The sequence below is a fragment of the Pan troglodytes genome, chromosome 7, assembly GCF_028858775.2.
Source record: "Pan troglodytes isolate AG18354 chromosome 7, NHGRI_mPanTro3-v2.0_pri, whole genome shotgun sequence".
In the NCBI taxonomy this organism is placed as follows: domain Eukaryota; kingdom Metazoa; phylum Chordata; class Mammalia; order Primates; family Hominidae; genus Pan; species Pan troglodytes.
The window spans coordinates 108,107,963-108,133,134 of NC_072405.2; the positions used below are offsets into that span (position 1 = coordinate 108,107,963).

Sequence of the window (25,172 nt, forward strand, 5' to 3'; positions counted from 1 at the left end):
GTGTCTGGCAAACTGATTTAACACCAGGCATCCCATGCAGACATAGACTCATTAATATCCTTGAGAGAAGGTAGTTAGTTGAGTGTCACAAGGATGAGGCTATCGGCTCCTAGTAGCCGACCACTTTGTGCCAATTTCTAGGTTTAGGAATGAAAGCAGCAGCAATCTGTGTTGCTGAGCAATGCTACCATAAATAGCAGGTCCATCCTCCATTTCCAAAGTGAAACCTAGTCTGCAGGTAGACAGGCGGTGTTTCAGCCTTGTCAGTATCCAAGAAAACAAATCATATTTGTACTCACTATTGCCTATGCATTAAGGGTCCCCGCTTTATTATCTCATTCTTTAACATTAATTTTTTTTTTTTTGTAGAGATGGGGTCTTGCTGTGTTGCCCAAGCCAGGCTCACACTCCTGGGCTCAAGGGATCCTCCTGTCTCAGCTTCTCAAGTAGCTGGGACTACAGCCAACTGCGACTGCCTATTATCTCTCTCTTTTTTAAAATCTGAGACGGGGTCTTGCTCTGTTGCTTAGGCTGGAGTCTGGAGTGCAGTGGTGCAATCACAGCTCATGGCAGCCTCGACCTCCCCAGCTCAAGTGATCCTCCCATCTCAGCCTCCCAAATTGCTGGGAGGCTAATTTTTAAATTTTTAAAAAATTAATCCAGCTAATTATTAAATTTTTTGCAGAGATGGGGTCTCACTGTGTTGCTCAGGCTGGTCTCAAACTCCTGCGCTCAAGTGATCCTCCTGCCTAGGTCTCCTAAAGGGCTGACATGACAGGCATGAGCCACTGTGCCAGGCCTTATCTCATCCTCGATAGGAAGCTGCATCAATCTGATTCCACAAAACTACAAGGCTCTAAAATCCTGGTTAGAGCCGGTGTAACCCAGTCCCTTCTACAGCATGGCATAGGGCAAGATCTATAAATAAGCAAAAGGCCCAGTCCCTGTCCTCAGGAGCTCATGGTCCAAGTCAAAATCACATAAAAACATTTGAGTCCCCTTTGAAATGAGTATTGTTTTCTTGAACAAATTTTCAACTTGCTGTAGTTTTTTCCTGATCACTTTCATCCTGTCTTTCCAAGATGGGATATGTTTATTTAGAAATTACTTCACCTGGGACAGCTGCTTCTCTCTTTTGCTCAGGCCCGTAGCACTGCAGGATGGGCAAGTGTCGTGGACCTCATACTGCTAGGAATCTCTGTAGTCACCAACAAGATCAGAAGTGGCATGATAAACAGTACAAGAAAGCCCATTTGGGCACAGCCCTGAAGGCCAACCCTTTTGGAGGTGCTTCTCATGCAAAAGGAATTGTGCTGGGAAAAGTAGGAGTTGAAGCCAAAAAGCCAAATTCTGCCATTAGGAAGTGTGTCAGGGTCCAGTGGATCAAGGATGGCAAGAAAATCACAGCCTTTGTACTCAGTGATGGTTGCTTGAACCTTATTGAGGAAAACCATAAAGCTCTGGTTGCTGGATTTGGTCAAAAAGGTCATGCTGTTGGTGATATTTCTGGAGTTCGCTTTCAGGTTGTCAAAGTAGCCTGTGTCTTTCTTTTGGCCCTATACAAAGGCAAGAAGGAAAGACCAAGATCATAAATTTTAATGGTGAAAACACTGTAGTAATAAATGTTCATATGCCAAAAAGAAAAAAAAGAAATTATGTCACCTGGGACAATGGTGCCATCAGTCAGCCTGTCCTCAAAGGAACCCTCTGGACATGGACCCAACTGTCCATGTAGATGGGGTATCCCAAAGGGAGCTCTGCCCTGCCTACAGGGTTCCCCTCCCTGGGCTGGAGTCCAAGCTCATCCACTACCTTGGAACATTCCCTTAACCCTGCATCTCCAGCTCCAACAAATGGGCAGCTGGCCGGATATGAAGATGTTTCCTCTCCTGGCCTTCTACTTGAGGGAGACAGGGAGGAGCTCTAATAGTTTACATAGGACTCAAACACTGTCTGTCACCTAGGGAAACAGTGCACGTGAGATGACATTGCAATTTTACATGTCTCCTCATGCATTCAGTAGAGCTTTATTTTAGGTTTATAGGTCCGTGAGGCAACCTGTCTCTTCTTCAGTTTCCTTATACTGTACTCTGGTCCCCTTTGGATTTGACAGTCTCATTTCAATCTGCCCTCTAGGCCAGATAGCTAGGTCTCAAGTAAGAAGGATTCTAATGCAAAACAAAAAGTTCTAATGTTTACAAGGAGCAAAGGGATGCTTAGTTTAAAGTCTATATTCGAGGCTGTTCACGAGTGTGAGGCCTGGGTCAAATGACTCTCCTGACCCAAATCCTTACTCCACAATAGACTACGTGGAGATCGAGAACTGAGAGTTGATCCCAAGTACAGCTACTCAGGTTGTGATTAGTTTAAACAGATACCAATTCCAGTTAACTTGTGAGCTCTTAGGAGTTCTCAGATAATACATACCTCATTTTTGTCTGCTTACATGAGTGCCCACATAAGAACTGAAAATCTTTTTTTTTTTTTTTTTGGGACAGAGTCTCACTCTGTCACCCAGTCTGGAGTGCAGTGGTGCAACCTCGGCTCATTGCAACTTCTGCCTCCCATGTTTAAGTGATTCTCCAGCCTCAGGCTCCCAAGTAGCTGAGATTACAGGCGTGTGCCACTACACCCAGCTAATTTTTGTATTATTATTATTATTATTCTTAATTTTAATTTTTATTTTTTGAGATGGACTCTAGCTTTGTTGCCCAGGCTGGAGTGCAGTGGCACAATCTCAGCTCACTGCAACCTCCGCCTCCCAGGTTCAAGCGATTCTCCTGAGTTGCTGGGATTATAGCCTCCTGAGTAGCTGGGATTATAGGCGCCCACTACCACACCCGGCTACCTTTTGTATTTTTAGTAGAGACGGGGTTTCACCATGTTGACCAGGCTGGTCTAGAACTCCTGACTTCAAGTGATCCGTTCGCCTCAGCCTCCCAAAGTGCTAGGATTACAGGTGTGAGCCATCGCCCAGTCCCAGAACTAAAAATCTTAACCCCACACTTCTGAATAAGGTTCTCTGTACATCTAGCACATGGCAGGACCTCTAGCAGAAAAGGCAATTTTGGCCTTTTCCTAATCTATAGTCTTAATTATCAACTTGCAATTCATCCTGAAGGTAACCCAGAAATCATTTCATTGTTTGTTCTGACTTTATATTTCAGGACATTGAACTTGCTTTTCCTTCATTTTTTTCTGGCAGACCTGAAGATCATCCCACAAGGTAGAACAACTCATTTGACCTATTTGACTTGGCCCCAAGTGTAATTTGTACATAGATTAACTATTCTGAAGAATTCCAATAGAACTCCCTGGGGGGGAAACACCCATTTTAATTGGCATACACCAGAGTCACTGGAATCAGTTACTAAATTACAATTTCCTTACAATTTGGAAGGGTTTGGGGATTGTTATTGTTTTCCTGGTAAATTACTGGATCACACTGGTGTCTTGGAATAAGTCAACACATTTTAAATTTAAGTTTCCATAAACTGTAGCTCAACTTCCCAAGTTCCTAGGGGATTTTCACTGGCCTAGACTCAGGAAGAATTTTCTTCTATGGGATCCAAGACTTCAGAGACCAAACATTTCCTGAAGACTTTCCTCTGCTTTCTGACCTCCACCTACCTCCTCCCAAAGACATAACAAAAAGACTATTTCTGATCGGTGCAGGCAGCCAAGAATGCCCAGTGGGCCTAAGGTACTGGGTAAAGGAACAGGAATCCACAATTCTTTCTTGGTATTAAGGTATCATTGACTTGCCTGATGGCTCGAGTATGTTAACCCCTTGCTTCATGGCTGGAATTTTAATTACCCCTCCTGGAGGTTTTCTGAAGAATTGATTTTGGCGTTTATTCATATTTCAGAAATCAACTCTATCATCAAATAGGAGTGATGGTTAATTACAAAACAAAGTCCGCCCAAAGCACCAAATTATCAGACTGTGGCACATCCAGAGGTTTTGAAACTAGTTAGTGCTGCTGCCTCTGCTGGTAGCTTGTTAAAACCTAAACTGGGGCCGGGCGCAGTGGCTCACGCCTGTAATCCCAGCACTTTGGGAGGCCGAGGCGGGCGGATCACGAGGTCAGGAGATCGACACCATCCTGGCTAACACGGTGAAACCCCCGTCTCTACTGAAAATACAAAAAAAATCAGCCGGCCGTGGTGGCGGGAGCCTGTAGTCCCAGCTACTCTGAGGCAGGAGAATGGCGTGAATCCGGGAGGCAGAGCTTGCAGTAAGCCAAGATTGCGCCACTGCACTCCAGCCTGGGCGACTCCGTCTCAAAAAACAAACAAACAAACAAACAAAAACACAAAACCTGAACTGGGTGCGTTGGCTAGTGGTTTGGGAACAGAATTTTGGAGCTTTATAGGAGATGTCCTGGTCTGTTATACATCCACTCACCCCAGCCTCCAGGAACTGGGGAGTTGGTAGAGTGAGGTGCCGGCCACTTTGACTGTCGCTGGCCAATCCTGTCTTCTGCATCCCTCCAAGGCTCCATGGGGACATCCAAGGTGAGGTTCCTCCATTTTGCAAAGTTGCAAATGTCTCTGCTCATAATTTCAAAAGTCTTGTCTGAACTAGACTTTCCCTGCTACCTCGGGGTAGGAATTTCGTCTCCTCTCCATCCTGGCATCTTTACCTCCTCCCCACCCCGGGGCCTGGTCCCCAGCCAGTGGACGCTCTGTTAATATGAACTGGCACTGGTGGGGTGCTCTGGGCACTGGCAAGACAGCTCTTGGCGCTTGTCATCAATTAGCCCAATTCTCACCACTTTTTTCTCCATCCCCGCGTCAGTGGGTGCGTCCCACAGGTCATGACCCCAAGTTCTAGATGTAAGATTCCTGCCATGTCTCCTTTCCCCCAGAAGACCCCTCCCCGCACTCCCACCCCGACAGGCCCCTAAAGCTGCCTGTGTTCCGTGCCTGCGGCTCCGGACCCCTGGAGTCTGATGCCCGCCTGGGCTCAGGCACGGACGGAGTGGAGCCAGGTGGCAGCAGGCAGGGCGCGCCGCCAGAGTGCCCAGCTCCCGGGGCTGCCCACAGGGTGGGGCCGCCCTCGCCGCCGCTCCCTCTCCGCGCCTTCCCCATCCCCAAAGAGGACACCCCTCCTTCCGCCCGGCCCGCTCCCCACCCCCGCCGCGGCACCGCCTCCCCAGCCGCCCGCCCTTGCCCAGCGCCTCCCAGGCAGCCAGCGAGCGAAGGGAGCGCTCTGGGATGGGACTTGGAGCAAGCGGCGGCGGCGGAGACAGAGGCAGAGGAAGAAGCTGGGGCTCCGTCCTCGCCTCCCACGAGCGATCCCCGAGGAGAGCCGCGGCCCTCGGCGAGGCGAAGAGGCCGACGAGGAAGACCCGGGTGGCTGCGCCCCTGCCTCGCTTCCCAGGCGCCGGCGGCTGCAGGTGAGCGCGGCGCGCTTTCCCCCGGCTCTGCGCGGCCGGGCGGCCTCGAAGTGCAGGCGGACCGACCCACCGACAGAATACCGAGCCTGGGCTGCCCGACGCGCAGGCGCCCTCCCCAGGCCCGCACTGCAGCCCCCAGCGCCCCGGGGCCCCGGCGCCTTCGACCCCTCCGAGGACAGCGGGAGAGGGAGGGCGGCGCTGCCCGACCCCTCGGCCGGGAGAGCTGGGCGCGCTCCCTGCGCAGGACAAGCCGCGCTGCAGCCGCCCCGGAGTGCCCCGTGGGGGCGCTGTGGCACGCAGCGGGGACGCCCAGACCCCGGCCACCGCGACCCAGGGAAAGGGAGACCTGTTGAGCGGGTATGCAGGGTGATTCCTATTCCACGGACAGCCGATGGCTCCCTCTTCCCTCTTCGGAACCTGGTATTTTCATGCCCGTGTCATCTGGATTTTGTTCTTGGGTCTCTATGGCAGCTAAACCTCCAGCTTCCCTATATTGTGGAAGAGGGAGAGAAAGGGGAAGGCATTTTGTGGTAGTTGCTAGAAACCCCAGAACAATTTGGAGCCGTTTGGGGAGAGGACAGAGAAATGGGGACTGTCCCTGGTAGGGTCTCCAGGACTGGGGGCACAGGAAAGTGCTCTCCTCAGGGACACTCGCGCCCACCCTGAACAAACCCAATTGACCAAGTTTCAATTTGTCATAAATCAGGAAGCCACAATGCATCTGCACCAAGCACACTTAAAATCGGCCTTTAAGGAATGGGGCAGTCAAGAGACTTCAGGGACCCGTGGTCGAGAGCAGAGACTGGGGTCAGCCTGCTTGGGTTTCAACCCCAGCTGTGAAGTTTACAGGGTTGATAACTTGAAGGTACCCAAGTATGCCTCAGTTTCCTCATCTGTCTAATGAGGATGGTAATACCCACAGAGCTGTGAGGATTAAATGAGATATGGCGGCCGGGCACAGTGGCTCAGGGCTGTCATCCCAGCACTTTGGGAAGCCGGGGCGGGCGGATCACCTGAGGTCGGGAGTTCGAGACCAGCCTGACCAACATGGAGAAACCCCGTCTCTACTAAAAATACAAAATTAGCCGGACTTGGTGGCGCATGCCTGTAATCCCAGCTACTCGGGAGGTTGAGGCAGGAGAATCGGTTGAACCCAGGAGGCAGAGATTGCAGTGAGCGGAGATGGTGCCATTACACTCCAGCCTGGGCAACAAGAGCTAAACTCCGTCTCAAAAGAAAAAAAAAAGATATGGCAAGTAAAGTCCTTAGAACATTTCCAGGAGCATTCTAAGATTAGGTGAGTTCCATGGCTTGTCTTTGCAGAAATAGCAAGGAGCTGCTATGAGCAGTGAATGTACCTCTTCCCCAGTTCAGAAAGAGAGGCTCTCCATGGGTACGTGAGGGTGGCAGATAAGCCACGTGTATTCAACTGGTAGTTCCATGCAGGAGTCCACACGGGCGCAGTTCTCCCTGCTTGCTCCCAAAGGGACAACCTCATAAAACCATGTCAAAATACCAACATGGGTTTATGACCTGGAATGTTTCCTCTCAGTCCCTGAAACTTGGCACTTAGAATCCTCTGTGGAGAATGAGATACTTATGGCTCTTCACCTTGCATTTTCCTATCTGTCCACACTTTTTACTTTTATTTCTGCCAATAGAATTCAATCTCAGGCCCCCGAGTTACCAGGACACTGTCTTCTATAAATCGGGGCTCTGGGGTTTCTTGTTCCCAGGCAACCCAGGGCCACCAAGGCCTAAGCTTGCTTGTTGGAGGTGTCAGAGCAGAGTCCAAATCTGAAACACCCTCGAGCAGCTGTCATGCCCTAAGCTCTTATCAGCGAGTGCCATATGTCCTTTTTTAGCAAAAGGTAGTTAAAAGTGTGGCCTGAGATTTAAAGAAAAGGAGAGATGTTTGCTCTTTGAAATAAGAGAGCCATTGGAGGTTCTGGAAAAATAATTCTACAGTTTATTTAGAAACAGTTCTGACTGGCACCTAAGAGAGGGCAAGGAGTGAGGTGGGGAGACTAAAAGGGGGAGAGACCAGCTTAGGCCTCAGGAAAAGCAGGCCGAAGAGGGTGTGACAGGTGTAACACTGGCCTGAGCAAGGTGTTGGGTATGAGGCTGGGCAAGCAGTAGGAGAGGTGAGTGGTTTAAGACCAGTCAAGTTGGCAGAGAGCCTCTGGTGCTGACCCTGGCACTCACTGCCCTCTGATCTGTAGCACATGCAGGAGCGTCCCTTCCAGGGATTCCCCGTCTTCTAGGGAAGCTATGGAGGACTCCCCTGTTTAAAGCATATGGCAAGATAACTCAGGAGGGCCAGGGAAAGAGGGAGGCTGAGCATATGCCAAGGGGAGAATGGGGAATGTTGTTGCTGTTGCCAGTGAATGGTGCCAGGGAGGTCCTTCCAAGGGACCACTTGCCACTTGGAGCTTCAGCCCATGAGGCCATCCTTGAACCCTGCCATGTGGCTCGGCAGACAGCCAATACTGCCTGAAGGGGGCTCAGATGGAATGGCAGGGCTGGGCTGTTGCCAGTAATTGGTGTTAATGACTATGACAGTGGCTTTGACATGGATGAGATGGAGTTGGGGTACAACCCAAAGCACACTGCTCTTGGCACCCGAAAGACCCGGGTTGCAGTTCCAGCCCCTCATACCTGCAAAGATTTTGGAAAGTTACTTAGACTCTCTGTGCCTGACATCTGTTTCTTCATCTGTAAATGAAGACTGGATTTTTTGGGAGAATTAAATTAGTTAACAGGTGTTCAGTGCCTAGCTCAGAATAAATGCTCAATATTTGTTAGCTATACTTACTATTATTGTCTGAGCCTCGGTTTATATCATCTGTCAAATGGGCGTGATACTATGTCATAGGGTTGTTGTAAGGGTTAAATGAAATAATTAATGTGAATTTATCCAACAGTGTGTGAAGGGTGTAAAGTACTCAAAGTGAGTCAATTGAAATGGAAAATTTCACAAAATACCTGCATGTAAAAATCAGCGGCTGAGCAGGTGGATCAGCTAACATTTTTGGAAAGTTATTCTAAAAGTACTGTCAGAGGAACCTTTATCTACTTATGGAAAGTGGGGCTCACTGCCCATGGGGATACCCTGTAGTTATTTTATGTTGTTGTATTAGTTGCCTATTGCTGGTATAACAAATTTCACAAACATAGTGGCTTAAAACAACCCAAAGTTGTTATCTTGCAGTTCTGAAGTTCAGAACTCTGAAATGGGTTTCATAGAGCTAAAATCAAGGTGTCAGCAGGGCTCTGTGGTTCCTTTTGTAGGCTCTTGGGAAAATGTCTTTCATTTTCTGACTTCTAAAACCTGACTGCATTTCTTGGCTCTTGGTTCCTTCTTCCATCCTCAAAGCCAGTAACAGCATCTTCCGACCCTCCTCCCCATCCTGACTCTCCTGTCTCCCTCTTACAAAACCATACCTAGAAAATCTGGGCTAATCACTGCATCTCATAATTCCTAAGTTAATCACATCTCCAAAGTCCCCCCGTTTTTTTTTTTCAAGACAGAGTCTCGTTCTATCGCCCAGGCTAGAGTGCAGTGGCGTGATCTCGGCTCACTGCAGCCTCCGCCGCCCAGGTTCAAGTGTTCTCCTGCTTCAGCCTCCCAAATAGATGGGATTACAGCCATGAGCTACCACGCCTGGCTAATTTTTTATATTTTTAGTAGAGATGGGGTTTCACCGTGTTGGCCACACTGGTTTCGAACTCCTAACCTTAGGTGATCTGCCCACTTTGTCCTCCCAAAGTCCTGGGATCACATGCGTGAGCCAACCGCACCCGGCCCAAAGTCCCTTTTGCCATGTAAGGCAACACAGTCTGGGGATTAGGCCATAGACATCTTTGACATATTATTCTATCTGCCAGAAATATTAGAGTATTAGATTGGGCATGATGGTAAGAAAAACTATTTAGAAAAAAGAAAGAAATATTAGAGTATTAGAGAAAATGATCTAAATCAAAGAGTTTTAGCTCACTTCTGTTTAGGGCTTCTCCCTGTACCCTCCCAGTTAGGTGAGTTTGTTTTCACATCTCTTTTTTTCTTCTTTTTTTTTTTTCCCCAGACAGAGTTTCTCTGTGTTGCCCAGGCTAGAGTGCAGTGGCACAATCTCTGCTCACTGCAACCTCTGCCTCCCAGGTTCAGGTGATCCTCCTACCTCAGCCTCCCAAGTTGCAACACCATGCCCTGCTAATTTTTGTATGTTTAGTAGAGACAGGGTTTCACCATGTTGGCCAGGCTGGTCTCAAACTCTTGACCTCATGATCCACCTGACTCAGCCTCCCAAAGTGCTGTGTTTACAGGTGTGAGCCACCATGCTTGGCTGTTTTCACATGTCTTAAAGACCAAAAGCTCAAGACCAGAGGGGTCAAGGCTATGGATCAGATCTCCGTTTGTCAGCCCAGGGCTTCTTGAAACTCAGTTCAGAAATGGCTCCTTCCTGTCCTTTTTGGGCTTTCTCCCTCCCCTTGAGTAACCCTCAAATTTGTTTCTTTTTTAGATTTTTGTAAAAACTTTTTTTTACAGAGACAGGGTCTCGCCATGTTGTCCAGGCTGGTCTCGAACTCCTGAGTTCAAGTGATCCTCTTGCCTCAGCCTCTCAAAGTACTGAGATTATAGGCGTGAGGCACCACGCCTGGCCAGTAACCCTCAACTTTGGCCCTTAGAACAGTCACTGTTGCCCCATCAACAGCATTTGTTGACTTTTCTAGCTGCTTCTCCTCTTCCATTTCTAGTGAAATAGAAAAAATGCCCTCATGTCCAGAGCAAGATCTCTGTGAAGCAAATCACTCTAGTGACATTTGACCTCCCTGAGATTCCCAGATGGTGTCTGTACTAGTTTCCTATTGCTACTGTAACAAGTTAGCACAAACTTAGTGACTTAAAACACAGATTTATTATCTTACAGTTCTGGAGGCCACAATTCTGAAATGGTTCTCATGGGGCTAAAAATCCAGGTGTCAGCAGGGAGAATTTGTTCCCCTGCCTTTTTCAACTTTCAGAGGCTGCACACATTGCTCGGTTTGCTTCCATCTTCAAAGCCAGCAATGTCAAGCTGCATCCTTCTCTCACTGCCACACCTCAGATCTCTCTTCTGCCTTCCTCTTCTTCTTCTTCTTCTTCTTCTTCTTTTGTTTTTTTTTTTTGTTTGAGACAAGGTTTTGCTCTGTCGCCCGGGCTGTCATGCAGTGGTGCGATCACGGCTCACTGAAGCCTCAGTCTCCCGGGTTTAAGTGACCCTCTTATTTAGGCTCCCAAGTAGCTGGGACTACAAGGATGTGCCACCATGTCTGGCTAAATTTTTTTTTAATTTTCATTTTTTGTAGAGACAGGGTCTCTCTATCTTGCCCGGCTGATCTTCGACTCCTGGGCTCAAGCAATCCTCCTGCCTTGGTTTCCCAAAGTGCTGGGATTACAGGCATGAGCCACCATGCCCTGACCTCTTCTACTTTTTTTTTTTGAGACGGAGTCTTGCTCTGTTGCCCAGGCTGGAGTGCAGTGGTGTGATCTCAGCTTACTGCAACCTCTGGCTCCTGGGTTCAAGCGATTCTCCTGCCTCAGCCTCCTGAGCAGCTGGGATTACAGGCGCGAGCCACCATGCCTGGCTAATTTTTCTATTTTTAGTAGAGATGGGGTTTCACCATGTTAGTCAGGCTGGTCTCAAACTTTTGACCTTGTGATCTGTCCGCCTCGACCTCCCAAAATGCTGGGATTACAGGCATAAGCCACCGCCCCTGGCCCCTCTTCTACTTTTGAGGACGCTCGTGATTACATTGGCACACCTAGATAATCCAGGATCATCTCCCCTTTTTTAAGGTCATCTGATTAGCAACCTTAATTCCCTTTGCCATCTAACATCATATATTCCCAGCTTCTGGGAATTATGATGTAGACATCTTTGGAGGGCAATTATTCTGCCTGCCACAGGACCTGAGAAGGAGTTCCAAATAGTGTCCGCCTGGGCTGCCTCATTCTTAATAACCACCCCCTTCCAGAATGTGCACAATGGCCCACTCAAGAGAGAACACCTGTTAAACTCTTCAAAATCTCTCCCGCAGCTCTCAGGTCTCTCAGTCCCTCTGTTGGTGGAAGGACCTGAGGGCAATAGAGCCTGGAACTGCACACTTTATTTGTTAAGTTAATTTTTTTCTTTTAAATCAGAGGAACATATAAAAAGGTGCACAAATCATGAGGGAAATCTCAATGGAGTTTTACAAGCGAGCACTCTCCACTGTCATGTAACTGCCCCCAAGATCTGCACCCATAGCCCCCTTTGGACCCCAAATAAATTATCATCTTCCCCTAAGGCAACTACTATTTTACCTTCTATCACCATAGGTTAATATTGTCTGCTTTATCTTACTTTATTTTTTATTTTTATTTTGCTCTCTGGATCTGTGTAGAGTATTTGCCTGGTTTTTTTTTTTTTTTTTTTTGAGGTGGAGTCTCACTCTGTCGCCCAGGCTGGAGTGCAGTGGCTCGATCTTGGCTCACTGCAAGCTCCACCTCCCAGGTTCACACCATTCTCCTGCCTCAGCCTCCCAAGTAGCTGGGACTACAGGCGCCCGCCACCCTGACCGGCTAATTTTTTGTATTTTTAGTAGAGACGGGGTTTCACCGTGTTAGCCAGGATGGTCTCGATCTCCTGACCTCATGATCCACCCGCCTCAGCCTCCCAAAGTGCTGGGATTACAGGCGTGAGCCACTGCACCCGGCCAAGTATTTGCCTCCTTTTCAAGCAAACTTCTCTTTTTTTCTTTTGAGACATGGTCTGACTGTCGCCCAGGCTGGAGTGCAGTGGCGTGATCCTAGCTCACTGCAACCTCCTGGCTCTAGCCAACCTCCCACCTCAGCCTCCCGAGTAGCTGAGACTACAGGCATGTGCCACCACGCTTGGCTAATTATTGTATTTATTTTTTTTATTTTTTGAGACGGAGTTTCACTCTTGTCGCCCAGGCTGGAGTGCAATGGCGCAATCTCGGCTCACTGCAACCTCCGCCTCCCAGGTTCAAGTGATTCTCCTGCCTCAGCCTCCTGAGTAGCTGGGATTACAGGCATGCACCACCATGCCCGGCTAATTTTGTATTTTTAGTAGAGATGGGATTTCTCCATGTTGGTCAGGCTTGTCTTGAACTCCCGACCTCAGGTGATCTGCCTGCCTTGGCCTCCCAAAGTGCTGGGATTACAAGCATGAGCCACCGCGCCTGGACAATTTATGTATTTTTTGTAGAGACAGGGTCTCACAATATTGACCAGGCTGGTCTTGAACTCCTGAGCTCAAGCAATCTGCTCGCCTCAGCCTCCCAAAGTGCTAGCATTACAGGCTTAAGCCACTGCGCCTGGCCTACAAACTTCTTATTGACGTATGCATACAAAAATGTACACTAATCAAGGAAGCAGCTGGATTAGTTTTCATGACATAAACCCATGTGTAACCAGCATTTTGATCAATAAATAGAACATTGCCAGCACCCAGAATCCCCGCTCAGGCTCTTTCTGTGCACTAACAAGCCAAGTCTAACCACAATCCTGATTCCTATGATTGTAGATACGTTTTGTCCATTTTTGAATGTTATTTTGTTCAATGTTATATTTGTACATTTCTCATGTTATCATATGCCATAATTAATTCTTTTTTATTGCTGCATAATATCCCATTATATGGCCACACCACAGTTTTTCTGTACCATTGTTAAGGGCTGTTGAGATTGTTTCCATTCACACTTCTTCTTTTTTTTTTTTTTTTTTTGAGATAAGGTCTCTCTGTCACCCAGGCTGAAGCACAGTGGCATGATCATAGTTCACTGCAGCCTCAACCTCCTGGTGCTCAAGCAGTCCTCCCACCTCAGCCTCCCGAGTAGCTGGGACTATAAGTGTGTACCGCCATGCTCAGCTAATTAAAAAAAAAATTTTTTTTTGGGCCAGGCGCGGTGGCTTATGCCTGTAATCCTAGCACTTTGGGAGGCCGAGGCGGGCGGATTATCTGAGGTTGGGAGTTCGAGACCAGCCTGACCAACATGGAGAAACCCTGTCTCTACTAAAAATACAAAATTAGCCGGGTGTGGTGGTGCATGCCTGTAATCCCAGCTACTCTGGAGGCTGAGGCAGGAGAATCGCTTGAACCCGGGAGGCGGAGGTTGCAGTGAGTCGAGATCGCGCCATTGCATTCCAGCCTGAGCAACAGGAGTGAAACTTTTGTGGAGATGAAGTCTCACTATATTGCCTAGACTGGTCTCAAATTCCTGGGCTCAAGTGCTCCTCCCACCTCAGCCTCCCAAAGTGCTGGGATTACAGGCATGAGCTTCTGCTCCTGGCCTACTTCATTTTGAAAGGGAGTGACTACCTACCCATATCTCAGTTGTCATAAATGCAATTCAACCTGCAGAAATTCAGGAAGGGAAGATTGTATTTAGCACTGGTGCCAAATGCATTCATTAGGAGAGACTTAAAAACAGTCTACTGGTTAGGATTAAGTTCAGCTGCAAGTTACAGAAAAAATGAAATGACAGTGGGTTAAAGAAAGAAGTTTATTTCTGTCTTGTGTTCAAGAAGTCTGGAGAAAGTGAGTGTCCAAAGTGAGTGTGGGGTAAGGCCCCATGCCCTGTGCCTGGTTGCTTTTAGCATGCATAGCTTCCATTTCCATGCAGTCTCACCCAGGATTTCGGGATGACTGCTGAGTACTAAACCAAAAAACAACAACAACAACAAAAAACAAAACCGATGTTAGAGAGGCAGGTAAGGCATTTGAAAACATTGTTTTATGGAAAAAAAGTTTTATGGAACATTTATAAAATGAAAAAAGGAGTTTTTCTAAATTAACACGTTATTTTATAACTTAAAATGTTTTAAATATGTATTTGTGACTTAACTGATACATTATTATAAGTAGATACTTGATATTTCATCTATATCCTTTAAAATATTCAAGTTGACCAAGAAATTGTATGTGGGGTCTTCCAATCAGGAAAAATAGGAGCCAGGCACAGTGCCTCACACCTGTAATCCCAGCACTTGGGAGGCCAAGGCTGGAGGATCATTGAGCCCAGGAGCTCGCGACCAGCTGGACAACATGGCAAAACCCCATCTCTACAAAAAAATACAAAAACATAGTGGTACTGGTGTAGTCTCAGTTACTGGGGAGGCTGAGGCAGGAGGATTGCTTGAGCCCAAGAGGTCAAGGCTGCAATGAGCCATTATTGTGCAACTCCAACCTGGGCAGCAATGCAAGACTCTGTCTCAAAAAAAAAAAAAAAAAAAAAAAGAGAAGAAGAAGTCCGGGCATGGTCACTCATGCCTATAATCCCAGAACTTTGGGAGAGCAAGGCGGGGGAATCACTTGAGGTCAGGAGTTCAAGACCAGCCTAGCCAACATGGTGAAACCCCATCTTTACTAAAAATACAAAAAATTAGCTGGGCATGGTGGCGGGTGCCTGTAATCCCAGCTACTTGGGAGGCTGAGGCAGGAGAGTCACTTGAACCTAGGAGGTGGAGGTTGCAGTGAGCCGAGATCATGCCACTGCACTCCAGCCTGGGCAACAAGAGCGCAACTCCATCTCAAAAAAAAAAGAAGAAGGAAGACGTTATCCTCCTATTACAGTCGCCTACATTCAGGCAAACATAGTACATAGAGGAAGACATGGACTTGACTTTGGTACTTTTTGGATGCAGAACCAGGGCCATTTTGCTTCAACTAATATTTTGTTAATTAATGAAAGATCAATAAATATGTTTGTTCAAATTAATAATTTTTTAAAAATCACACAATTTGGTACCTAGCACAAGAAGCAAACAGAGGTGACAAGGTGCATGCTGCAGCAGACAACAAACCCATTGTCAGGGGTCTATGAAGCAGTCAGTTCTCATTAGAAAACCGAGAGAATATTTTACAGCATGAGTGACATGTGAGCTGAGGCTTGAGGACTGAATGCAATTTCGATGAATGTAGAATGTAGAAATTTCAGGGCGAGGGACCGGCATGGATGGAGGCGCCCCGCTATGACAAGAGTCTGAGTTCTTCAAGCCCTAATGGGGAGGCTGGTGTGGATGTGGGGGCCACCATGGTCAGAGAGGTGGGCAGTGGTCAGTCAAGGAGGGCCTTAAATGTTAACATTGCACAGTGAGGCCACAGCCAGATTCAAAATAACAAGGGAAGGGCCAGTAGATGAGGGACCCAAGGCAGGGAGGGCAGTTCTGAGGCTCCTGGGAGTCTGGTTGAGAAAGGGTGAGGGTAGAACATTCGCTGCAGCAGTGGGAACCGTCAGGAGGCCTGGACAGGGGAGCTGTGCAGAGGTGGGAACACCAGAATTTATCCACTCACAAATGTGTTGAGGATACAGAGGACACGTGGAAGCTGGCTCCCAAATTTCTGGCCTGGATGGCTGGGCAGATGGGGTTAGCATGACCATGAAAGTATTTGAGGAAAAGATGACTTTGTGTCTGGACAGGCTGAATTGGCAAGCAGGCCTGCACTACTGGGTAGAAGTTACAGACAGCATCAGGTCAACATCACGGAGAACTGAGGCCTAACATTTAGAGCTGCCTGAAGATTGTGGATGGCCTTGAATCCTAGCCAGAGGTTGTCTTCCCATTTGCTAGGGATTCCAGGATTAGGTGGAAGACAGGAAGGTACAGCCTGAAATTCACGCAGCTCCAGTATTGTATGATTCTCTGTGAACTCATAGAACAGTTGGTGTGCATTCCTGGTAGGCTGACAAAGAGATCTTTGGCAAAACTATTGAGCCTGATGTCTAAGAATTTATCATTAGAAAAATCTTTCTTTTTTTTTTTTTTTTTTTTTGAGACGAAGTCTTGCATTGTCACCCAGGCTGGAGTGCAGTGGCGCCATCTCAGCTCACTGCAGCCTCCGCCTCTCGCGTTCAAATGATTCTCCTGCCTCAGCCTCCCGAGTAGCTGGAATTACAGGTGTGCACCACTATGCCTGGCTAATTTTTGTATTTTTAGTAGAGATAGTGGAACAGGAATTAAAAGAAATTAAAGAATATGTGTAAGCAGAAGATCAGTTGTATATAAGAAAACTCAGTTCCCCCTGAGAAAGAGAAAGAGCTGGAGTCCTTTAAAAATTAACTGCCTGTTTTTCTGTGGCTAGTGAGCCTTATCTCTCCTCCTTTCCCAGGCATTGTGAAGACCCTGTTTCTCTAGCTGTGCAGCTGCAAGGTCACTAGACAGATAAACTCAAGTCATAAAACATGTTTTTCCTTGGAAAGTAAGAAATGATGTAATGCATGTCTCTCAATTAATTGAATTATTGTCTTTGTTTCTTGCTGTAATACGCTTCCCCCTGCACAGATCTCCCCCCACCCCACAAAATGCTTAAAAGCTAACTTAACTCTTTGTTCAGGGCTCAGTCCTTTGGATGTTAATCCGACTGGGCTGATGCACACCTAAATAATAAATATCCTCCTCAACCCCATTGGTCTCTCTGATTCCTTAAAAAATCCTGCTACAATGGGATTTCACCATGTTGTCCAGGCTTGTCTCGAACTCCTGGCCTCAAGTGATGCATCCTTTTTGGTCTCCCAAAGTGCTGGGATTACAGGCATAAGCCACCATGCCCGGCCTGAAAATCTTATTCTTAACAAGTAGACTGACTGCCTGAGAGGTGCCAGGGTAGAATCTTGTCTCTGCCAGTTAACAAGTTCTGAGGCCTTGGAGAGGTCTTTCCACCTGTAAATCTTAGTGTTCCATCCATAAAATTTGGAACTCATCCACCTCACAGAATGATTGTGGGGATCAAATGAGATGATACTGTGCAAAATGCCCAGTTCACTGGCTGTCCCATCCAGACACTTAATAAATATTAGTGTCCTGTCCCCTTTCTCTTTTTGTCTGGAGGTGGGGTTACCACTGGAGAGGGGATCTTGCCACCTTCTTCAGGATAGCAGGATCTTGCCAATGGTCTGGTTTAGATTGAGAAACTTGGCTCCCAGGCCATGCCTCTTATTTTATGGATGACTAGTTAAAGCCCAGAGAGTTGTTACCTAGGTGAGGTCATGCAGGTGTGCAGAACCAGGCCTCTGGTCTCAAGGCCCACACCATACAGTTCTGGCTCTGGAGGGAATTCTATTCGCCTGTGGATTTACTTGCAACAGTGATGCTTAGAAGAACCCGTAGTTAAGACAGAATAATCTTCTCTCTCTTCCCCCACCCCCTTGGTGAAGTTAAATGAAAAGACTCATTGTCCCATGGAGAAGAGAAAAACTGTTAAAACAAAAGTCAAAGCCGTTGTATTATTTTAAAATATTCTTTCCATGTTCCCAAATGCTTCATGGAATCTGTTTGGACTGAATTAACCTCTCTATTTCTCAGCACAGCAATTCTTCTCAGATGCCCAAAAATGAAAGGAACTGTTCTCAAATATCATTCCATTTTCCAGTTAGAAATGGGTCCTGATCTTCAAATGCTGACAGCTGTAAATGCCAAACTGAGAAACAACCATTGAGATGGATACATGCACTGACTTATTTTTTTCTTGTTTCACTGCCATTGCAGTTTTTAGGAAAAAATCTATCTTGTCTGGTACTGATATTGCCACACTGATTTTATGTTGGCATCTATATAGTATCCTTTTCCCATTCCTTTATTACTTATCTTTTTTTTTTTTTTTTTTTTTGAGACAGAGTCTCACTCTGTTGTTGCCCAGGCTGGAGTGCAATGGTGTGATCTTGGCTCACTGCAACCTCTGCCTCCCGGGTTCAAGCAATTCTCCTGTCTCAGCCTCCCAAGTAGCTGGGATTACAGGCGTGCGCCACCATGCCTGGCTAATTTTTTTGTATTTTTAGTAGAGACGGGGTTTCACAATGTTGGCCAGGCTGGTCTCAAACTTCTGACCTCAGGTGATCTGCCCGCCTCAGCTTCCCAAAGTGCTGGGATTACAGGCGTGAGCCACCATGCCTGACCCTTATTATTTGTCTTTTTTACAAGCTCACAGTTAACATCATAATTCCTTTTTTTAATTTATTATTTTTAATTTACTTTCTTTAAAAATATTTTATATTAAAAATATTTCTACTTAAAGGAACGTTAGAAGATTTCATGTTAGTTTTCAAGTCACTGTAAGATTTTCTTTCTTTTTTTCTTTTTTTTGAGGCAGGGTCTTGCTCTGTCACCCAGGCTGGGGTGCAGTGGCAGTGATCATGGCTCACTGCAGCTTTGACCTCCTGGGCTCAAGCGATTCTCCCACCTCAGCCCCTCCCTCGAGTAGCTGTTCTAAGTTTTCTTCCTTTGTGCCACCATGTCTGGCTAATTTTTGTATGTTTTGTAGCGATGGGATTTCGCCATGTTGCCCAGGCTGGTCTCCTGGGCAGCATGACCGGCTCACCTTGACCTACCAAAGTTCTGGGATTCCGAGTATGCACCACCGTGCCGAGCCAAGGTTCCAGTTTCTTCACATCTTCACCAACACTTGGTTATGTCAGTCTTTTAAAAATTGTTTTTTAATTTTTTCATATTCCTAGGTCACTATTATACTCTTTTCAATATACTCTTTTCAATTTTATCTATTCCAGCAGATTTGTTGTGGCATCTTATTGTGCTTTTAATTTGTATTTTTCTAATGACTAAAGATGTTGAACGTGTTTTCATATGTTTATTTTTCATCCGTGTATCTTCTTTGGTGATGTGACTATTCAAATCTTTTGCACATTCTGAAGTGGGTTTATCCTCTTCTAATTGAGTGATAAGAGTTTACATAGTCCCGGCCAGGTGCTGTGGCTCATGCTTGTAATCCTAGCACTCTGAGAGGCCAAGGCAGGCAGATTGCCCGACGTCAAGAGTTCGTGACTGGCCTGGCCGACATAGTGAAACCTCATCTCTACTAAAAATACAAAAATTAGCCTGTAGTCCCAGCTACTCAGGAGGCTGAGGCAGGAGAATCGCTTGAACCCAGGAGGCGGAGGTTGCAGTGAGCCAACATTGCGCGATTGCACTCCAGCCTGGGTGACAGAGTGAGACTCTGTCTCAAAAAAAAAAAAAAAAAAAAAAAGTGTATATAGTCTGGATAGAAATAATCGATCAGATACATATTTTACAAATATTTTCTACTAGTCTGTAACTTGTCGTGCCATTGCACTTTGTTTGTTTGTTTTGAGACAGAGTCTCATTCTGTTACCCAGGCTGGAGTACAGTGGTGTGATTATGGCTCACTGCCACCTCGACCTCTCGGGCTCAAGCAATCCTCCAGTCTCAGCCTCCCAAGTAGCTGGGACTGCAGGTGCGTGCCAACCTTCCCAGCTAAATTTTTTTTTTTTTTTGAGACGGAGTCTCACTCTGTCCCCAGGCTGGAGTGCAGTGGCATGATCTCGGCTCACTGCAAGCTCTGCCTCCTGGGTTCACACCATTCTCCTGCCTCAGCCTCCTGAGTAGCTGGGACTACAGGTGCCCGCCACCACGCCCGGCTAATTTTTTGTATTTTTAGTAGAGACGGGGTTTCACCGTGTTAACCAGGATGGTCTCAATCTCCTGACCTCGTGATCTGCCCACCTCAGCTTCCCAAAGTGCTGGGATTACAGGCGTGAGCCACCGCGCCTGGCCTAATTTTTGTATTTTTTATAGAGACAGGGTTTTGCCATGTTGCCCTGCCTTAGCCTCCCAAAGTGCTGGGATTATGGGCATGAGCCACTGCACCCCAGCCTTTTGCCATTACATTTTGATAAAAAGAAAGTTTTAAATATTTTTAGATACTAATGTGTATTTAACAATTATGGGTTTGTATGTCATTATTAGGATAATATACATAAGTAAGCATAAAATCTGTCTAATATACATTAAGTGGCTTAATATGACAAAATTAGCAGTGTATACTTTCTTTTTTTTTCGTTTTTTTTTTTTTCTGAGATGGAGTTTTGCTTTTGCTCTTGTTGCCCAGGTTGGAGTGCAATGGTGCAATCTTGGCTCATTGCAGCCTTCACCTTCTGGGTTTAATAAATTCTCCTGCCTCAGCCTTCCAAGTAGCTGGGATTACAGGCATGCACCACCATGCCCAGCTAATTTTGTATTTTTAGTAGAGACGGGATTTCTCCATGTTGATGAGGCTGGCCTTGAACTCCTGACCTCAGGTGATACACCCACCTTAGCCTCCAAAGTGCTGGGATTACAGGTGTGAGCCACTGCACCCAGTCAACAGTGTATACAATTGATTGGTTTGATTACAGAATAATACCAAAAATAATAACAGCAACAACAGGCCGAGTGTGGTGGCTCATGCCTGTAATCCTAGCACTTTGGGAAGCTGAGGTGAGTGAGGAGTTCAAGACCAGCCTGGGCAACATGATGAAACCCCGCCTCTACTAAAATACAAAAAATTAGCTGGGCATGGTGTGGCGCACCGGTAGTCCCAACTACTGGGGCGGCTGAGGCATGAGAATTGCTTGAACCCAGGAGGCAGAGGTTGCAGTGAGCCAAGATCGTGCCACTGCACTCCTGCCTGGGCGACAGCGAGACTCTGTCTCCAAATAACAACAACAACAAAAACAACAACAACAAGGAATAGCTAACACTTAAATTCAGCACTTTCTATGTGCCAGGCAGTGTTTGAAGTGCTTTAAATATATCTACATATGAACCGATTGATTCTATATAACAATTAGGTCTACTGTTATCTCCGTTTTAAAGATGAGGACACTGAGGTCAAGAGAGGGTAAGTAACCTGCTTAGGGTTGGACAGCTAGCATTATTTTGCTTTGTTTATTTTTAACTGCTCACTCTTCACCTATCCTCAGTGCCTTTTGGTTAGCAATGGTGACTTGAAAATACAAACATTTCTTGAAATCCACAGTAAACCCAAACCACATGCAATGATGTTTGTTTTTTGGAAATGATCACACACCACATCATATTCCAAGTGTTGAGTGCATATGCCTCAGAGTGGAAGTGGGCCTTGAGAGCATGTTGTATACATTTTGAAACAAATAAGCCTGGACTTTTTATCTGCTCGGTTTGGAGAAAGGGGAATAGCAATAAAATCATAAATCACATATAAATGATGTAACACACTGAATAGTGTTTTATAAAATAAGGTGAGGGCATGATGGTGCACACCTGTAGTCCCAGCTACTCGGGAGGCTTGGGTGGGAGGATCACTGGAGTTCAGGAGTTCAAAGAGGCAGTGAGTTATTGTGCCACTGCACTCCAGCCTAGATGACAGAGTGAGACCCTGTCCTCCCACCACTAACAAAAACCCTGAGATGATAAATAGCAAGGCAGCTTGAAAGTAAATAGTAAGTTTAGGATTTGAGAAAGGGGCAAGATGTTCTAAGTTTTCTTCCTTTGTTCAGAAGGAATCTCAGAGTTAAAGCTATGAAAAGGGACCAATCTAATTAGTAAAGAGTTTAAATAGGCTGGGTGTGTTGGCTCACACCTGTAGTCTCAGCTACTTGGGAGGCTGAAGTGGGGGAATCCCTCGAGCCTGGGTGGTTGAGGCTGCTGTGAGCCATGATCACACCACTGCATTCTAGCCTGGGTGAGAGAGTGAGACCCTGTCTCAAAAAAAGAGTTTAAATGGTTTAAAAAGGGGGGTGAGGAGAGTAGTTATTTGTAATGAGCTAGTGCAGGGGTCCCCAACCCCCCCCCCCCCCAGAATTAGTCCATGGTCTGTTAGGAACCAGGCTGCACAGCAGGAGGTGAGCAGTGGGTGAGCTCAGCTTCATCTGTATTTACAGCCGCTCCCCATCGCCTGCGTTACCACCTGAGCTCTGCCTCCTGTCAGATCACCAGCACCGTTAGATCCATTAGATTCTTTTTTTTAAATTGCTGCTGCACAAATTAAGGCATTAGATTCTCATAGGAACATGAACCCTATCATGAACTGCACACTCCTTATGAGAATCTAATGCCTGATGATCTGTCACTGTCTCCCGTCACCCCCAGATGAGAACATCTAGTTGCAGGAAAACAAGCTCAGGGCTCCCACTGATTCCTACATTATGTTGAGCCATATAATTATTTCATTATATATTGCAATGTAATAATAATAGAAATAAAGTGCACAATAAATGTAATGCACTTGAATCATCCCAAAACCACCCCCACAGCTGGGTCTGTGGAAAAATTGTCTTCCACGATATTGGTCCCTGATGCCAAAAAGATTGGGGACCACTCAGCTACTGGGTTCTGGAACTTCACCTCTTATGAGCGATGTAACCTTGGGCAAGTTACTTCTCTGAGATACTCTATAAATTAAATCACTTAATACGTTGAAGGCACTTGGCCCAGTGCCTGGCACATAGGAGATGCTGAATAAACATTCACTATTTTTAATATAATCTTAATGCATAGTAAAATTATATTAAAAAGAGTGAGCTAGTTCAATACAGCAAGTGTGAAAAACTGGACTCTGAAGGTTGGCAGGCCCAGGTCCACTCCCAGGTCAATTCCTGGAAGCAATTTGCTGAACAAACAGTTTGCTGAAATAGTGAGGTTTTTTTTTAAGTTTTGAAACATGGTCCCTGCCCCACCCCTGCCCTGTCCCTGCCTCTGACAAAGAAAGAACTATGGCGTTTCATGACTTGATTTCTGGGGATTTTCCTTTCAGTTTTCTACTAATCAATGCATTGGAAAATTGACCTGCTAGTCCTGGGTTTGAATTTGTTTTACTTTTTTTTTTTTTTTTGAGATAGGGTCTCGTGCTGTCACCCAGGCTGGAGTGTAGTGGTGCAGTCTCTGCTCACTGCAGTCCTGGGTTCAAGTGATTCTTGTGCCTCGGCCTCCAAAGTAGCTAGGACTGCAGGCACGAGCCACCACACCTGGCTAATTTTTGTATTTTTAGTAGAGATTGGGTTTCGCCGTGTTGGCCAGGCTGGTCTCAAACTCTTGGCCTCAAGTGATGTGCCCACCCTGGCCTCCCAAAGTGGTGGGATTACAGGTGTGAGTCACCACACCTGGACTTTTTTAACTTTTTAAATAAATTTAAATTTTTTTTTTTGTAGAAACGAGGCCTTGCTGTGTGGACCAGGCTGGTTTCAAACTTCTGGCATCAAGCAATCCTTCTGTCTAGGCCTCCTAAAGCACTAGGATTGCAGACATGAGCCATGGCACCTAGACTTGACCCTGGGTTTGAATTCTGGCTCTGACACTTGCTAACTGTGTGTGACCTTTGGCAGGCCACTGACCCTTCCTGAGCCTTATGGGAATGTGGGAATAATATTAGGTAATGGAGCAAGTTAATATAGGTAAAGAATTTAGAATAGGGCCTGGCACATGGCCTCAGTCTAGTACCAGAGTCCAAGCCCATAACCACTGTGCCAACACTCTTGTAATAAATGTATGTGGGAGACAGGGAGGCTGGGAGGCTGGATATGTGATGCTACTTTATGTCAACTACACATGAATTTTATATGTATAATTTATATAAACTAATTGATGCCATCTACTATTATTAGACTGAACAAATATTGTTACTTGGAACTCTCAGATATGTAATAGCTTTTTTTTGTTCAAATCCAAAATGTAAAATGTGACTATGAGTAATTGATAATGAACTTAACTGATAAGAAACTTCAGGATAGATTTTTCTCAAGTTTTCCATTCAGTCTTACAGTGATTAAAGTGATGAAAAATTCCAACTATGCATGCCCTGCTCGGAGTGTCCAAGAAGAGCCTACCAACGGGGGCTCCTCAAGCTCTCAAAGGCCAAACACACAAACGGCGTTTTGAGTGCAAGTGGCCTGTTTGAACTCTGAAAAGGCGGGGCAGCGGGCCTGCAGCTCCTGGAGTTCAGGGAGACCCGGAAATCTCACCCTGCCCTCTTTTTGTGTTGTGTTTGTCACAGCCTTGCCCCTCTTGCTCGCCTTGAAAATGGAAAAGATGCTTGCAGGCTGCTTTCTGCTGATCCTCGGACAGATCCTCCTCCTCCCTGCCGAGCCCAGGGAGCGGTCACGTGGGAGGTCCATCTCTAGGGGCAGACACGCTCGGACCCACCCGCAGACGGCCCTTCTGGGTGAGTGGTGGTGCTCACCCCCAAAAGTGGGCAGGTGGGGGTGGTTTGGGGAGGGCTCAGGGACAGGGATTGGTGACTGTTTGAGAAGCTTTCCTTTCCCTGGGTCCCTGTTGGATGTGCTGGGCCTGGGGTCCTCACTGGTGGTGAATGCATCCGGAGTTGAGCACGTGGTTGCACACGAGTTTTCAAAATAAACTTTTCTTTGAAGCCTTTAATTGAATCTGAGGCTTATGGCTTTTCTCCAATATTCAGGGCAAGATTTCTCATCTGAAAATGTCCTTGTTGTTGGACCTATCTGGGCAAAGGTGTTATGAAAATTTTTTATTGGGTTTGCCCAGCTAGATCTGTTAATAATGCTTCCCTGCATGGCAGCAGGGAAGTAAGAGCTGGGCCAGAAGAGAGGTGGGGACATTGTGAGCTGAATCGAGGTATTAGGAATGGAAAATGCCAGGGGTCTATTCATCTGATCCAGTGAACATGTTTCCTAGAAAAAGGAAATGTCATGAAAACACACGGAAAACATGTAAATCAGCTGATTCTAAACAAGGGCCTTGGTAAGCCTGGCATGTGGAGGTTATAGGAAGGTTGGGCAGTGCCAGGAGAATGAGTTTTGGCATTGACCTGGGTTCAAGTCCTGCCTCTGCTACTTTCCAGATGTGAAATAACCTCCCTGAGGCTATAGATGTGATATAACGTAGGTGATATAACTTCCCTGAGGCTCAGTTTTATCATCTGTAAAATGGAAGTGTGAATGCCAACCTTGGAACATTTCTGTGAGGAATAAATGAGGTAATATACA

The 25,172-nt window shown here is 46.4% G+C and overlaps 2 protein-coding genes across 3 annotated transcripts in view; both read left to right on the forward strand.

Annotated features, from left to right (window-relative positions):
• Positions 1-1,102: 1,102 nt before the first annotated feature.
• LOC107976515 (small ribosomal subunit protein uS12-like) lies at positions 1,103-2,366 on the forward strand. The gene has a single exon (XM_054657702.2). It carries the CDS (start codon positions 1,161-1,163, stop codon positions 1,590-1,592), a length of 432 nt encoding a protein of 143 aa, XP_054513677.1. The 5' UTR covers positions 1,103-1,160; the 3' UTR covers positions 1,593-2,366.
• A 2,743-nt stretch (positions 2,367-5,109) lies between these two features.
• Positions 5,110-25,172, forward strand: part of MATN2 (matrilin 2) — a 168,281-nt gene continuing 148,218 nt past the window's right edge. For both annotated transcript variants that reach the window (XM_003311858.7, XM_528309.8), the window contains exons 1-2: positions 5,110-5,402; positions 24,206-24,373. In XM_003311858.7, the coding sequence (XP_003311906.2) occupies positions 24,232-24,373 (142 nt within the window). In that variant the 5' untranslated portion in view covers positions 5,110-5,402; positions 24,206-24,231. The remainder of the gene's footprint in view (positions 5,403-24,205; positions 24,374-25,172) is intronic.

What these genes read in the sequence shown, in the direction of transcription:
- LOC107976515 (XM_054657702.2), top strand. Translation starts at nt 1,161, where the DNA reads ATGGGCAAGTGTCGTGGACCTCATACTGCTAGGAATCTCTGTAGTCAC.